Genomic DNA, 16,832 nt, shown 5'->3' on the forward strand with positions numbered 1-16,832 from the left:
CCACCTTCCCACCATCTTGTGAGACTCGTGGTACTTCCCTTTGCCACTCTCAATGCAGCAGCTTGATCAGTTAGTCCCTCATCTGTTCAAACCCCACCAGTCTCTACCATAAGCACACCCATGTCAAACTGCAGTTCAGGAAGATAGAATCAACTAAAGAAAATTTAAATAAATCACAGGACCTACCAAGGGTATTTTGTTAAAAAAAAGTTTCTCTTTTTGAACACTTGCCTTTTCAATTTACACATTTTTAAAAAGAGCGCAGCAGCACATTATCACAAAAGATAATTAGGAACAACTCAAACAGTTCATCATTTAACAGGGCATTGCCAGAGCCCGACAGTACAGACATGCTTCATTACAGGATCAAGGTACAGACTTCAGCTCCTCATCTCCCCCCTCCCCCCCGCCCCCCACCCACAACCCTCCCCTTCCCACCGACGATCTCTTCTGCCCACTGTTGGGCTCGAGGGAAGCAGAAAGCTGAGCGCTACTGTATTGGACCAATCCATTACAAACCATCGGAAATGATAGTGAAGCCTTGATCTATATAGAGACACGTGTTATGGTTCATTACATTCTGTTCAGAGATCACTAGAGTATTACAGCTCACCACCATGCAGTCTAGCTTGAAACAGTGACTCTTTAGATGACTGCTGGGGATCTATGCAACAGTACAAAGCTTGGTATGCTTTCTAGCTTTAATGTGTTAAAAAAAAACTAACTTTTAAAAACTTCTACTCTTAAACCACGGCACAAGCATCAGACTTGATGTTACCCAAATTTAGATGGACAAGGCTGTTTAAACCTAGCCAATTTCATTAACCTTTTAGAATTCTTCCCTAAGCTTGCCTAGATTTTAATTTTTTCCCCTAAATTTCCCCAACACGTTTTGCCCCCTCCCGAGTTGTCCAACTGAGAGATTTGACTCTCAGGAATCTTTGGATTATCCCGTGTGTAGTGGCAATTGCCTCATTAGAGAGAAGGCGTGCAAGATCTTTCAGCCTAATTAATCCTGTTTGCTCTGCTTTAGAGGCTCTTTTCCCCCGATATTTCCGGAGAAAGGGGGTGTTTATTTTAGTCCCACCAGCTCCACCCTAACCCCCCGTTGACAGGGCATTGCAACTCCTAGATGTGGATGATTTCCCAGTAGCCCTCCCAGCAACAGAAACCTGACAAAAGAAAGAGAAAGACTTTAGTATATATCCAATGCATTACAGAAATAAAAGATTCATCCTTATCCGGTTTAAACTCTGCATTAAAATCATATAACCACCCGCCTTGCCTCTCCACCTACAGAACACATCTTAAACCTAGACTACTAAAGGAATTACTCAGACAGTTTTTGCACCAGATACTGGGATTGCTGTCAAGCCCAACCACTGAAAAAAAAAAATCAAAAAATAACTGCAGATGCCAGGAAGCCAAAATAGAAAATGCTGGAAGTACTTCAGATGTGGCTCGACTTGCTGAGTAACAGAAACAACTTTTCAGGTTGAAGACTCTTCACATCTGAAATGCAAGCTGTTTCTCTTCCCACAGATACTGCCAAGCTTCAGCATAATAGGTGAAATAGGCCTTTCCAGCCCTTTGAGCCACGTCACGCAGCAACCCTGATTTCACCCCAGCCTAATCACAGGACAATTTACAATGACCAACTAACCCACCAACTGGTACACCTTTCAGACCGTGGGAGGAAACCGGAGCGCCCGGTCACAGGGAGAATGTACAAACTCCTTACTGGCAGCAGTGGGAACTGAACTTGGGTCGCATAGTGCTAACCACTATGCTACCATGCCGCCCCGCAAGTCATGCTACTTCAGATATTCCTTCTAAGAGGAAGACTTCCCGTTCTAAAGCCAATAAACAGAGGTGGAGAGCTATCAACACTCCAAACCTCACTTAGGCAGCCAAGGAGATATGAACTGAAGAAATACCAGATCTTGTGCCTCCTGGACACTGTCCTTGTACCCCATTAGTCTCAGGCACAGGACACTTACCTGACATGTCCCTTAACTTCAGCTATACGCCATAGAATGCAGACAGCCGCTCCTTCAGAAGTGGTGGGAACTGTTCAGAAAATTGTTGCCAGTTCTGCTCACCAACCTGCTCCTTGAACCCATGCAGTATCTGCAAGGCAGAGACAAATACAATAACATTCCAAAGTACTTAGCATTAAGCAAGTCTTATCTTCTAGCAGCAGTTAAGACCACACATACACCACAAAGTTCCAGATCAGATCCAGAATATCTACTACACCCAGAGGGCAGCAATATGCTGTTCTTCATATTCCTAAACCTGACCACAATGAATGGACACAGCTCTGCAAACATTGTAAAACAAGCCAAGTGCACTCCCCAGAGAATCTGTGAAAATGTTAGGACACCAAACTAAATACTTGATGAAAGGAAGGGGCTTTAAAATCATTTAAAAGAAACAGTGGGCAAGTTTGAGGAGACATGAATGTAAAAGTACAAGATACAATGAGAGGAGGGCTTCAACAAACAAAAAGCTGATTTATGGTTACACACTCAGAGCTGACAAAAAAAGTTGTAAGCACACCTCAGACCTAAGAGATTCTGCAGATGTTAGAAATCTTAAGCACACAATATGTTGGAGGAAGTCAGTGGCAGCATCTATGGAGGTAAATAAACAGTTGATGTTTCAGGCCAAGAAAGACTTGGTACAAAACATCAGCTGCATTTGCCTCCATAGATGCTGCTTGACACAGAGTTCCTCCAGCATTTTGTGCTTTAGAGGTGCATCCCCAACTCATAGGCTATGAATGGTCAGATCAATTGGCTATTTGTTGCTGAAACAGTTCAATAGCTTCTGACTTCACAATATTTCATCAGGGGACATTACAGTTCATTCAATACTGGGTAAACATTCTGACAATACAACAGTGGCATTGAGAAATACCAGCAACTTGTACACATACACACGAAGAATCACTATTTGAGACACCAGATGGCCCAGGAACCTCCACAATATCTAGTTGTTAATGTGACAGAAGTTGAATTCTCTCCAATTGATTAGACAAGTGTCTCCAGCCTATAGACTCACTTTCAAGGACTATGTTCTCAGTATTATTTGTTTTTTTTTAATTACTTGCACAATTTGTCTTTTGCACATTGGTTGTTCAGGAGTCTTTGTTTATTCATAGTTTTCATAAATTCTGTCGTACTTTCTCTGTATATGCCTGCAAGAAAATGAATCTCAAGGTATATTTAGTGACAAATATATACCTTGATAATAAATTTTCTTTGACTTTGAAGATCTTTTAGCTCTATTCACAATAAGATAACCAAAGGGTGATCACTACTCATTTGTTTTGAAAATTGTAACTACTTTTGAAATAATATCTACTCTCCATTTTGCTGTACAAACTGCCGATAGCAAAAGAAGAATCCAATCGCTCACGAGGGGAGCAAGTGCAGTGGCCAAACAGCCAGCGATCTCCAGGTAAAATCAACAGTACAAGCACTTACCTTATAAAACATCTCGCGCAGGTCATCTTTTGGGTTCACCCATGAAGCAACAGCATCACAAAAAAAGATGAAATCCTAGAAGGAACAAATTGCTCAGCTTTCATCTGCTGTCGAGTGCATCTCCTCCACACACCGAACATACTGTGTATGACTCACCCATGTCAACACTGATTAAAATTAGCACAAAACAGGGAATACAGAAAATGGTGAACATTCTCATTTCACCAAAAATATCCAAGGAAAATCCCATACAACCAACATAACACTCCCTCTCCACATGGTGTTATCCTCTGAATGACAATGGGCATCATCTATTTGAGATACAGCACTGAATAGGTCCATCAAGCAACACCATCCAGCAATCCCTTGATTTTTAATTTGAGCCGAATCACAGGACAATTTACAATAACCGATTAACCCACCAACCGGTGAGTCTTTGAACTAGCACGAAATCCATGCGGCCACAGGGAGAACGTGGCAGCAGTGGGAATGGAAGCCAGGTCATCTGTACTGTAAAGTGTTGTGCTGAGCGCTACACTACTGTGCCATCATTTGTTTCCCCCAAGTATCTCACCCACGAAAAGTTCAGCAAGGAGCAGGTAAAGCAGCGTGCCTCTGACCTAGGGGTACAGGGCTAACAGATGATCAGTCACCTCAGCATCAGCTCGGGTCAGAGTGGTTCAGCCAGAGGGTAGACTACTGAAAGAATATTTACCTGGACTACACCCCCTGGATTCACTCCAATCATCATACAGATCCCTCGGAATGCAGAATCCTTCTCTTCATTGTCACGGATGTTTCTCAAAGACGTGCACCTGTGAGTGACAAGTCATACTGACGTTTAAAAGCAGCATTACACAAATTTCTGGCATAAAGATCCCAACCTCTGACAAGGTATATGACTTCCAAGTGAGGTCATCTTAAATCGGAGTAATAGCCCTGGGCCAGAGATCGCAGCTGGATGGCTTTGAGGGCTGGGGAGGAAAGTGATGGTGGTGTGTTTGTGGATTGAGAAGCTGTTAATGGAACACTCACCATGGCCTAATGAATTGCTGCAGCATGGGTGCTACTTCCTGAGGACACACATAACCCAAGCGACCAATGGTTATGGCTGAGGAGGAAGAAATATAAAGTCAACAAACATCAACACAGTCAATTGAAATCTCTCACAGCAAATATGCTCAGAATTGAAAAATTCAACATTTAATTCAGGATTCAAATGTCTGCATTTTCTAATCATCACTGCAGTGTTGACAGGTGTCAGCCACCACCCTCTCTCCTGGCTTAAGAATCTAACAATGGTCACCCAGGATAGGTTCAACACACCTGTACCAGGTTGGTATTGGTACAGGAAAACAAAGGCAGATAAATTTGACAGCTTTAGGAAAGCATAGCTATTTTAGACCGTAGTAGTCAGTACATAATTGGTATACAGATCCGTTTCTTACCTGTGTTTTCAAGCAGAGTTTTGGGAGTGTTTGGTCTATTGATGATTTCCACTAAGTTATTCAGGACTAGTGACACATAAGGCTGCATCTCTGAACCTAATCAAAAAAAAAAAAAGCAAGGTTCATATACAGAATACATTGCTCAAAAATGGTCAACAGCAGATAAAATAGTAAAAAAAAAGCTTTCCCAAATGAAAATCAGGCAAAAAAATTGAAAATTAATCTCCTTTAATTTGAAACATTTAGCTTGTAACTGATTTTTCATTTGAAGATAAAGCAACATTTCAAAGGCATTTTACACACCGTACCTTTTAGGTATCTTTGTGGGTGCCCTTTGGTCCAAAGTAACAAAAAAAAACACAACCCAAGGTGCATCATACTTGGTTAATCATCAAACTTACCCATCTGCATGCAAATCTCCCCAATTGCCCAGGTGGCATTGTTGCACACGGATATGAACTCTGGGTTCAGATTGGTTCCCAAGATAGGCATGAACTCAGCTGGAGAGAGTAAAAGGAAAATATTAATCATAACAGTAAAATGCTTCATGCACTGCTACATCCACACTAAATGGAGAGATGCAAGACACAGAAGGTAGCCATTCTAACTAGCTTCAAAGCCGGTACAAGCTACCAACTTAGCATCTAGGGAAGGAAAGGAGTCTGGAATGTGAGGTAAAGAAGATAATTTGAGAGCAGAATCAGGTCAGACTATGCAAACCGATTAGCTCAGCAATATTTGGGAGCATTCCTGAAAATGACAGCTGAACATAGGATTTTCACAGAAGCTACAAAGTCATATAGGTAATGCCCGCAGTTCTGTACCCCAGTGAGGTCAATGCCTGTGGAACAATACACTTAAGTTTAGTGCCTGAGAGTTCATGCAGAGTCAGAGCAAGGAAACAGGAATCTTTAGCCCAACACATCCATGCTGACCAAGATGCTAATTGAAATGAGCCCAGTATCTCTCTGAACCTTTCCTATCCACGTAACTGTTCAAGTGTCTTAAACATTGTTTAATTGCAACTGCCTTTGCCACATCAACAGTCAGACTGCTAACAGCCACCTAGACATACAGACTTGTGGTTTTAAGCCACACACTCACCTATACATGGTTTAACATGCTGGAAACAGGCTTTGGTGAGATCTCCTAAAAGTGCAAATGAACTCTGACGGACCTCTGGCATGGTGTCCTGTAGGGAAGAGACTAGACAAGTCAGTGACATTGCCAAAACCGTGGCCCAGAATGCTGCATGAATTGATCTTATTCCTCAATCCTGCTCATTTTCTGTACTTGATGCTGGTGCCAACAGACACTTCATTCTTACATTCAAGAACAACCCTGCATTATCTAGTTTGGTGTTAAACCAACAAAGGCAATCAAGTAGCAGCACTTTCTCTGAGAAACTGCCCAGGGTGTAATGTAAACCCAAGGGTCCAAAACCTTCAAGAGAACCGCAACCATGTCATAGTTTGGAGGTGTACCTGCCTCAATGACCCACAGAACTAAGCAGGCTGAAGTCCTGACGAAGGGTCTCTGCCTGAAACGTCGACTGCACCTCTTCCTACAGATGCTGCCTGGCCTGCTGCGTTCACCAGCAACTTTGATGTGTGTTGCTTGAATTTCCAGCATCTGCAGAATTCCTGTTGTTGGTTGAAGTTAGTGTTTTTTTTTGCCAAACACATCAAAAGGTAGAGGCCAGACCAAGTGTGGTCCACCAGTCCTCCAGGTTTGGAGGTTCAGCTCAGGTTTAACACCCCTGACTGGTAAAACAAGACTTACAGAAACAGCAACAGTACATCTGTGTGCTGTACTTCTTCTAGATCTGCATATTCCTGAGTCTCCACCCAGGACCTGCATGACAGTAAACAGAGCGGAAGCTACTGACACAATAAAGGAAGCCATGCACACCACCACAGTTGGACGACCTTCATTGCTGCCCTCAACACCAGTGGCATAACAAAAAAAGAGGTCCAAAAGAACCAAAGGTTAGAAGAATGAATCAATCAGCAGACAACAACCAGGTTCACCTTCAAGTAAGAAGTCATTTAGTTCAGAAAAACTGCTATTTTTCCTTTACTCAATGGCAAAAAAATAGAACCCATCTCAAAGTTGAGCAAAATTAGTGCCATACTGAACTTTACTTGCCTGCATGCACTGAAATAGAAGAGTCATGATGTTACTCCGAGCAACCAACTGCTCTACATTGCCCCCAAGACCCTCTGCCAAGCCACTGAGTAGATCCAGTGCCACAATCATGAAATCCTTGTCTGGAGCCTCATACTGATCCGGCTGAGTATTGTACATCTGAGGACAAGAATAGCACAGTGGGTAGTGTTAGTCCACAACATGGAAAGGAATCTGCCCTATTCTTACATGGAGAACATTAAAAATAGTACATGCCGCACTCAGAATAAAAATATTCAACAGATTTTTTTTTCAGTATTCAAATGTCTGCATCTTTATTCATCACAGCAAAGGCATATCCCACATTTAACTACTTGCAATCAGCATAACCAAGCTGAAAGTCTATATCACTTTCACCTACCTAGTCTTTTGCATCTCACATAGGTTAAACAGCATCTTCATCACGACCTACAGAGAAGGCAACTTTAAACATGTTTTGACCCATTCACCCAACACCACATAGCGTATACACAGCATATTCCATTGTGTGACACTATGGTCTACTCTATAGATACATACTCTGCAGTGAATGAATCTGCTTAGCTAGCTTTAGACAAAAGATCAAATTCCATGCTGCAAAAAAAAGGTAAATGTCACCAATAGTATTCTTTATGGATTTAAACACCAGTAAAAGGATCTTACCATTGCCTGGGCTAGTGTTTTCTGGACAAGAGTGACACAACGTTGATAAACAGGCTCACAGTAAGGGAGGAAGCCACTTTGTAGAGCTGTGGCCACTGATGAAAGACACTGGGGAAGAAAAAGAATCAATGAATATAACTAAAAATGGGAATATTAGGATCAATGGAAAATGTCAGAGCAACCACACAGGTAACAGGGAGGGAACCATCATTGTGGATTATTTAACAGTCTGAATGACGCAATTATTTTATTATGGAACCCAAATTCCCACAGCAGACACTCCATCACAAGCTTCCACGAGGCAGTGAACTCTGACACATCTTAATTCCATGCCCAGAGATCAGCAAAAACCTGAGGCGGAACCTAGAATTTTTGGTGACTGAGTATCACCTAACAATTTAGAAAGCATTTGGATGTCTTTGCAAAGGACAAGATGGAAACTATATAGGATAGCATAGTATAGGCATTCAACCAACCAGCCCACGCAGGGCTTTGCATTCCTTGTACTACTGCTCCTATAGTGTCTCAATTTTCCACCATTTGTTATACTTGTAGAAAGATAATAAATATACATTTGCTTAAGGTTCATAAGGCAATAAAATATTTTCAATATCTGGAGGTCAAAGGTAACGTCAGTAGAGGAGACAGTAAAAACTATTCAGTGATGCGGCAGCTGAAGGTAATCAATTTGAAAAGAGCACAGTCGACGTTTCGGGCCAAGACCCTTCGTCAGGACTGGAGAGAAAAAAAAGATGAGTCAAAGTGGGGGAAGAGGAGGAAGAAACACAAGGTCATGGGTGAAAGCAGGAGGGGTGAAGTAAAGAGCTGGGACATTGGTAGGTGAAAGGGATACAGGGCTGAAGGCGGAAACGAGAAGATGACAGAAGGCCATGGAAGAAAGGCAGGCACCAGAGTGAGGACACTTCTACTGTCGTGTCTTAATAAGGTCACACTCAGTTTGTTGGACCAATACCTTGTATACCGCCTGGATAGCCTCCAAACTAAGGCATGAACATAGATTTCTTGAACATCCAGTAATGCAGCACCTCCCCCTCCCTTCACCATTCCCCTCTTTCACCTCAACCCTTACCTGCCCATCACCTCCCTCTGGTGCTCCACCCCACCACCTTTCTTCTGTCCTCTCACAAACCATCGCTTCTTCAGTTCTGTATCTTTCACCTGTCAACTTCCCAGCTCTTCATTCTACCTCTCCTCCCACCTCCCGGTTTCATCTATCACCGCGTTTCTTCCTCACCCCCCCCCGCTCCACTTTCCTACTCTGACTCCTCTTTTTTTCCCTCCAGTCCCGATGAAGGGCCTCGGACTGAAATGTCGACTGTACTCGTTTCCATAGATGCTGCCTGGCCCACTGAGTTTCTCCAGCATTTTGTGTGTGTTGCTTGGATTTCCAGCATCTGCAGATTTTCTTTTATTTGTAATCAATTTAAGCTCAATGTAGATGAAAGGCAGCTGGGGACAAGATTAGGATATTTGACAAGAAACCAATAAAGCATTCAAAGCACTATCTTAAGTGCTGTGGATCATCAACAAAAGAAATATGTGGAAAGCTTTGAGAGAGTCAGTGGAAGCATGAAAGTCAGGTATTTCTTTCACTAAAAAAATTTTCAATTCTATTCTGTCACTTTAGGGTACTGAGATAGTGTATGGAATATTGACACCCATATCTATATGATATGACTCTAGGCATAGGCATCTCTGGGAAAATACCACCCAATGATCACTCACCTCCAACAGAGGGAAGAGATCCTTATCTTCATCCTTGAGTTCATTCCATTTCTGAATGAGTGGAGGCATTAGCTTCTGGATGTATTCCTGTGGACACAAGTTGTTATAAACATCTACTCTTATACAAATGAAGCTCTATGGAGCATAAACTGTCCACACACAGGGGACTAACCGCACAAAATTACCGAATAATTTCCAATATACTTCCTATTAATATGAAAACTATTATGTACGTTACTCTTTGGGAAGCCTGACAAGGGCAGATGAATCTGAAGGCTAAGAATGGTTTGTCAATACATCACACAAATAAAACTGCATCTAAGGTACAATGTAAGTAAATATTACAGTAATTGAGTGCACTTTGGTAGGAGAGAAAAAGTACGAAGGCTCAAGACAAAACACCAAGAAAAAGACCGAGTGCTACCAATAACAGCACTCTCCATCACTTTGCTGATTGAGACTTGACTAGTTCAATAAAAAAAAAAAATCCACTAATTAGCCAGATACATTTCCCACTTTATGGATAGAGAACACACTTAGTTAAGTTTCCTCACTGTTGGGTAGACAGGCATTAAACTATGCTAGAATAGCTTGGTTACAGTTACAGCTTCTTTTCAAGGCATTTCTTAAAAACCAGAGTAAACTGACTTCTGTACGATTGATTTGCTGTGGAAGAGTGGATCCTCTGGGTGACTGGCTATGAATAGGGGGATCTCAGGAAGAAGCGACAGTGGATCATTTATTTTACACACCTGGATGAATAGTTACAAATGCTTCTGCCGTTCAGATACTGGGCCCCATGACTACTGAGGATGGAATGTTCCCAGAGCCGCCTTCTATCACTCGTTAACTGCCCATCACCATGCGTGATCAGACCTGGCAAGATGGCCATAGCTTTGATTGGACCCACTGACTGCACACTTGCTTACTTCTGTCTACCTAATGCTGTTTGTGTTTAGCTGCAGTGTTTCCAGGCTTACACCTAATAAACCAGGCTTGATGTCCCAACTTTATTGCAATGGACATGCACTGGGTAGAATGAAGCAATAACACAGGGTTACCAATTGCAGCAACCCACCTCATGGATGCCCATTTTTGAATGGCTTTTTAAAAAAATCCGTTCTGGGTTATCCTAAATTCAATATCGTTCAAATTATGTATTGGTCTCGACTCAGAAGTAGGTGAAAATCCCCTGACCCACATCCTCCCAAGTCACATTTGCTGCCTACCGGCTGATTGAGATGATGTCCAACAGAGTCTGCCAAAGTGCCAATAGCATCATACAAGATCAGTAGGTTCTTGTGCTGATACTTTCCAAAGGCAAATACCAGTGTGTCGAGGATATAGCTGAGATATGGCACAAGCTCAGTGCAGGCCTCTTCCTCCAATGTAGCAAATGCACTGGGGGAGAATAAAACAAAGTCAGCATTATACAGACAGAAATTTCTGAGTGATGAATGTTTAAAGTTGCCATGTGGCAAATGATCTACATTGCTTCCACAGTCAACTGGAAAAAAAAACCTGGTTCATATCCATCATACTGTCTCATTTATAGAATCTCGATCCAAGAGTACGAATGCACACACCACGATACTTCATGTGCTCAGAAAGATAACGATTGCAACTGACAAATCCACCCCCTTCCAAATGAAGCCGAAATGGCTCAACCTCATCTCTTCAGCTGCAACGTGCTAAATTCAAGAATGGGAGAACCCAATCTGCTCATCTGCGTCACTACTGCCGGAGTGAACTCAGTGTGACTGAAAACCCTCCCGCAGTCTATCAGTTACAGGTATTTTTCCTATAATAGTCATTTAGGCAGCAGTCGGCAACAGTGTACCCAGCTGCTCTCTGCATCCAAACTGATGAAAACAAGCAATTCTACAGATGCTGGAAATCCAATGCAACACATACAAAATGCTGGAGGAACTCAGATCAGGCAGCATCCATGGAAACAAACAGTCAACATTTAGAAAAGTCTTGGCGTGAAACACTTGTTGGCTGACCTGCTGAGTTCCTCCATCATTTTGTATATTGCCAAGTAATTATCTACTTTGTAAGACTTACTGAAAATGGTTCAGCAGCATCAGGCTTCTCAAACAACCTTCAGGATCACGACGAACAGCTCTTATACACACAAGACTTAGATAAATACATCAATCGTACATTTTCAGTACTAATTCGTTACATCCTCAAAAGGAAGAAGCTGAACAATCTGACCCAGCTTACCTGCAGGCTGCCTCTTGGACTCTCTTATTTCCATCCAGGATTCGTTTCAGAAGTTCAGTCATCAATGGCTTAAGGTACTGATCCGGTGGCTGACTGACAACCCAGTGTGCATAGCGACTCAATGTCCAGCAGGCAATTGAACGCACCAACGCCTTCTTATCCGGCAGACACTGAATGAGGTGCGGGATTAACTCTGGGAGGTAGGGAACCATCCCTTGCATACAACCTAACAGCAGAAACAAAGCTTTAGGCAATGAGTTGGATGGTTTGGTGGGGGGGGGGGGGGGGGGTGCAATTAGCCATAGTGTTTAGAAGCATGATCGAGTAAAGTGGAAAATTCATTAAACCAGCAAGCACATACGTTGCTTAAACACATTCAGATGAGAAGCAGATCAGAATCATAGCTCAACAGTGCCTAAGCAGTGGTTTCTTACAGTGAGGCAGGCAGGGCTGAAGTCTGCACCTCTAGAATTTTGGAAGCAGCTATTACAAAGGATTTTGCACATGGCTCAGAGAGCAGCAGCAGTCTCATTTATAAGATAATTTACAAAGCAAGGCAGGCAAACAAACACAGGCTTTAAGGATTGATTCTCATGCATCTTAGGAGAGGCAGCACAGTAGCATAGTGGTTAGCACAATGCTAACAGTACCAGCGTGACCTGGGTTCAATTCCCATTACTGCCTATGAGGAGTTGGTACGTTCTCTTGGTGACATGGGTTTCGTCCAGGTGCTCCACCCCCTGCCACAGTCCAGAGACGTACCAGTTGGAAAATTAATTGGTCATTGTAAATTGTCCCATGATTAGGCTAAGATTAAATTGAGGGACTGCTAGGCAGTATGATTCCAAGGGAGTACTGTCAGTAAATAATATCCCCCCAGAGCTGTTTCAGCTCTTTTTTTTCCAAAACATACCTTCAGCAATTGCACCTAAAACCAAGATTCCAGATTCCTTAACAACCCAGTCCGGATGGAACAACAATCCTTTCAGCAGTGGCAGAAGGTGAGGCAGAAGATCATCTCGGAAAACATTTGCCAAGACGTCCAGTGCAGCAGCTGAGCACTTTCCTAATGTGAAAGAACAATGACCATCAGTACCCACATGTCCATGACTACTCACACTTAAGACAGCATGGAAGTGCTGGTCTGGAGTGTGCATAGACCCGCCAGAATACATTTACCCAACAAAGAGTAAATAACCAATAGGAAAAATCTTGGGTGTCAAACAATGTGCTGATGATAAACTATGGTCAAAGGCCAGTTACTCACAGGCAACACCAAATGCAAAGTCACTCAAAGAATACCTTCATTTCCTGTTCTCAACCTGGTGAGAAAGACTAATGGAAACTACAAAGCTAGAGATGTCTCCTGTGAAGCGCCTCCCCATGCATCTGTGTTGCATCTAAAAGGCACTGATTTTCATGTATTCCAGAACTACAAACAGCCTGTGACAGCTGAGGGTATCCAGAGGTGATACAAAAGCTAAGGAAATGCGTGGACTGGGCTGCCGGTGGCAGTGATGGAGGCAGAAACAGTAGGGTCTTTTAAGAGACTCCTGGATGGGTACATGGAGCTTAGAAAAATAGAAGGCTATGGGTAAGCCTAGGCGGTTCTGAGGTAAGGAAATGATCGGCACAGTTTTGTGGGCCAAAGGGCCTGTACTATGCTGTAGGTTTTCTATGTTTCTATGCCCTCATTTACAGAGCACCCTGCACAGTAGGAATAAGTAGTGGTCCCTATCCACCCCATTCAGCAAGCTCAAACCAAGTATACCCTCTAGGGGCCCTGCAACCAAAGCAACTAATCTAGCTTATATTCTCAATGTAACTACAGTGGGTTGGATGGCTTTTGGATTTTAACACTGCCTCAAGTATCTGAGTAAATAACCCTTCCTGGCAAAAGTCACTTAAAATAATCATACTCAGGTTCCAATCTGAAAGCGTGTCATCATCGTCATCAAAGTCCTCATCTTCCTCAGTGGCATCCTCCTCATGCTGCAGGGTAACCGTGCGGGACTTGTGAAAACGGGGCTTTATATCTTGCTCACTGTCTGGGACGGTATCATCCTCTTCCACATCACCCTATGGGCAAATGTTAAGACAGTGAGAAACATCAGATTCAGAAGATACAATTTCGATTTTTAAAATTCTATAAAGTTTAGAAAAAGCCAGCCCATGAACTGAATAACAGATCCACTTGTGCACCATGCAAGTCCCAGCTCCAATGTAATTCCCAGAAAGCATTACAAGTGTTAACTGCCCTCACCTTTAAAAGGATTATGTCAATCTCCGAGTATTTCATTCCATTCACTAAAATAGGAATCAACCTTAAAGACAAAAAAAAACATCAGCTCTCATTTGTAACCAGAATAAACTGCATCCACCACAGCACTAAGATATCCAATAGCCAGCCCCCTCTAGTACAACCCAAAGGTCAGTTCACTGCTTCCACATCAAAAGAACTGGAGAACATGGCCTAAACATCAAGTCAAGTCAAACTGATGGGGTAACATGGGGTAATTCAAACTGATCTAATGAAGTGATTCGGTGAGCAATCTTTAGACAGTGTTCCTTAGAAGGTGGCAGAAGCACTCGGGTTTTTTTTTGCTATTCTATTGATTGACCCAAAACTGCAAGTTATTTCAATAACAAAAGATGTCATTTGGAGCCGTATTCTAATTCAGACCACTTGTAAAGTGCTCATTTTTCCAAAGCTCTCCACCGCCAGTTTACCTCTTTTTTTTTAAATGACTACCAGGATATCAGAAGGGGAAGCAGCAATCTGTATTTCTAATGAACCCCACTCCTTTACTTACTGGATCAAATGTCCTGATAGGGCTTCTTTACAGATTGGCTGTTCAGCCAGTGTCAGCCAGAACTCGCACGCCTCCAATGCTACATTTTCATCAGTATCTTGCGTCCTCTGCAACATGTACTAAGATGGGGGGGGGGGGGGGGCGGTGGAGAGAAGAGAATTAGGTGCAAAAGAATGGAAAGAGATCCTGAGATGAACTACAAGAACTGTAATTGCAGAGATAAGTTTGTAACACTAGCTAGATTTCTAGCTTACTCAATTTCTGTACAGATAGCACTTACTCAAAAACACTAACCCCCACACAAGTCAAGTCAATGACCTAAAAGGTCTGGTGGCAAACAAGACAAGAGAAAATCTACAGATGCTGGAAGTCCAAGCACACACACAAAATGCTGAAGGAACTCAGCAGGCCAGGCCGCATCTATGGAAGAGGGTAAATAGCCGACATTTGATGGGTCCTGATGAAAGGCGTTGGCCCAAAACATTGACTGTTTACATTTTCATAGATGCTGCCTGGCCTGCTGCATTCATCCAACATTGTGTGTGTGTAATCTGGTGGTAACTTCCTCAGATCAGAAAAAAGCATTACCCAAAAGGGTCACACTTTATGCATGGAAATTCCATTGCCCTTCTTAAACCTTTGAAGCCATCCTTCACTAGAGTCGCACGCATGTTCAAATTTAAGTTCTTTATGGAACAACTTAGCTTGGTTCATTATCATACTGCCCGACAAGTTCTATCACTCCAACGCTGGTGAAACCATTCAATCAACACTCAATCATGCTCAGTGCTCTTACCAACTTTCATAGTTTTTCTAATGCTCATTTGTTTGGCAGAAGGCAATGGCAAACCACTGCTGTAACTTGCCTCGTACACTCTACCCCACTACGTCTGCTAACTGGAGAAACTCCGGATGCGATGTACCTTTTCTTTCCATTTGTTTTAGTGAATCACTATTTGCATAGAATTGTAAAATGTTCTCTTTGGTGCTTTATATCATACACAGTTGATGAACCTATGCCATACAGGTCACACAGCTTATGCATAGAAACACCTTGGTAAAGTTTTTTCAACATTTCCGCCTTCTTAGATCAATATTGACTGACGTTTACATTTGACACCACCACTGGTATTTGCACTCATCTTAGAAGCCACAGCTAGGGTTAAATTTATATAAAATATGCACAAATATTGGGACTACCATCAAGTGCAATATAAATAATAAAAATAGTGTGCTTTTGTCAAAATGAGCCTCGCCACAGATGGCGCTGCGTGCACTACATACAGTGCCATCTGGTGGCAGCCCAGTAAATGTCTTGTAATTTCATCTGAATTAAAAGAGGAGCTGAACCACCAGTTTCTGGAAAATCGGTGGACGACTTAAGTTATTGACAGAGGAATTAATCCAGAAAACACTTGTGTTCTTTTGATTAACTGTAAACGAACAAAATCAGTGCATACACCTGGTGCAGATAATACTTGAATCAACTGCATCCTTCAAATCTTCATTTTTATTGTAGCATTCAAGATTATTGTTGATACTTTCATAATTCCTATCTTTTTGTAGTGAAATTGTTTCATTTTTACTCCCGGCTTTTTTTGCCATTTCCAAGCCTGAAACAGCAGTAAGCAAAACACTTCTGAATTGTCTTACTACTTATTTCTTACCAACTATCAATGACAAAAATCACTGTTTTCTGAACACAAACATGCACAACTGATGCTACTTAAGAACTGATCACTTTAAGCAGGTGTAGTATCTAATAGCCGCTCAAGAGCATGCACTTGACACCAGTTAGAAACTGTTCAGCAGTAGTCTTCTGTCCCAATTAAGCAGCATAGTGTCCCAAATAAATAAAGGGAATCCCGGCTATTTTCTTGATTCAGTTTTTTTGTTCTTTAAATATTTTCCAAATAAGCCATTACCCCAATAAACTAATGGTCCAATTACCAGAATCTACTTTAAATTGTAGTTGTGTATCTTAAATACAGTTCATTTAGTTTGGTTGAATAATGGACCTCACTGAATTTTTTTTTTTAAATATAAAGCTGAAGAGCTTCCAGATTCATCAACATTCCATTGGCGTGATGGTAATTTAAGCTCCGCTATTAGGGTTGGGTTTGGAGTAGCTGCACCATGTAGGAGAAATTCTACTCTAATAATCTCCACAGGCAGCTCAAAGAACATAATGAGGTGCAATGAATGGATTTGTTTGAAGGTGGATGAATTTGTGAAGCTCACAGCTGACGAAAACCCCAGTCCCAAGCAGGTAAAAC

The 16,832-nt window shown here is 42.2% G+C and overlaps 1 protein-coding gene across 2 annotated transcripts in view; it reads right to left on the bottom strand.

The window, feature by feature from the left end:
* Positions 1-404: 404 nt before the first annotated feature.
* Positions 405-16,832, bottom strand: part of LOC140191283 (transportin-2) — a 46,008-nt gene continuing 29,580 nt past the window's right edge. For both annotated transcript variants that reach the window (XM_072248554.1, XM_072248553.1), the window contains exons 8-24: positions 14,557-14,675; positions 14,007-14,067; positions 13,663-13,822; positions 12,657-12,809; positions 11,744-11,969; positions 10,744-10,915; positions 9,515-9,601; positions 7,769-7,876; positions 7,088-7,246; positions 6,044-6,131; positions 5,341-5,439; positions 4,940-5,035; positions 4,527-4,602; positions 4,207-4,306; positions 3,492-3,566; positions 2,001-2,130; positions 405-1,172 (exon numbers count right to left, since the gene is read on the bottom strand). In XM_072248554.1, coding sequence (XP_072104655.1) covers positions 2,023-2,130; positions 3,492-3,566; positions 4,207-4,306; positions 4,527-4,602; positions 4,940-5,035; positions 5,341-5,439; positions 6,044-6,131; positions 7,088-7,246; positions 7,769-7,876; positions 9,515-9,601; positions 10,744-10,915; positions 11,744-11,969; positions 12,657-12,809; positions 13,663-13,822; positions 14,007-14,067; positions 14,557-14,675 — 1,887 coding nt within the window. In that variant the 3' untranslated portion in view covers positions 405-1,172; positions 2,001-2,022. The remainder of the gene's footprint in view (positions 1,173-2,000; positions 2,131-3,491; positions 3,567-4,206; positions 4,307-4,526; positions 4,603-4,939; positions 5,036-5,340; positions 5,440-6,043; positions 6,132-7,087; positions 7,247-7,768; positions 7,877-9,514; positions 9,602-10,743; positions 10,916-11,743; positions 11,970-12,656; positions 12,810-13,662; positions 13,823-14,006; positions 14,068-14,556; positions 14,676-16,832) is intronic.

Source organism: Mobula birostris, chromosome 32 (genome assembly GCF_030028105.1).
Source record: "Mobula birostris isolate sMobBir1 chromosome 32, sMobBir1.hap1, whole genome shotgun sequence".
Classification (NCBI taxonomy): Eukaryota; Metazoa; Chordata; class Chondrichthyes; order Myliobatiformes; family Myliobatidae; genus Mobula; species Mobula birostris.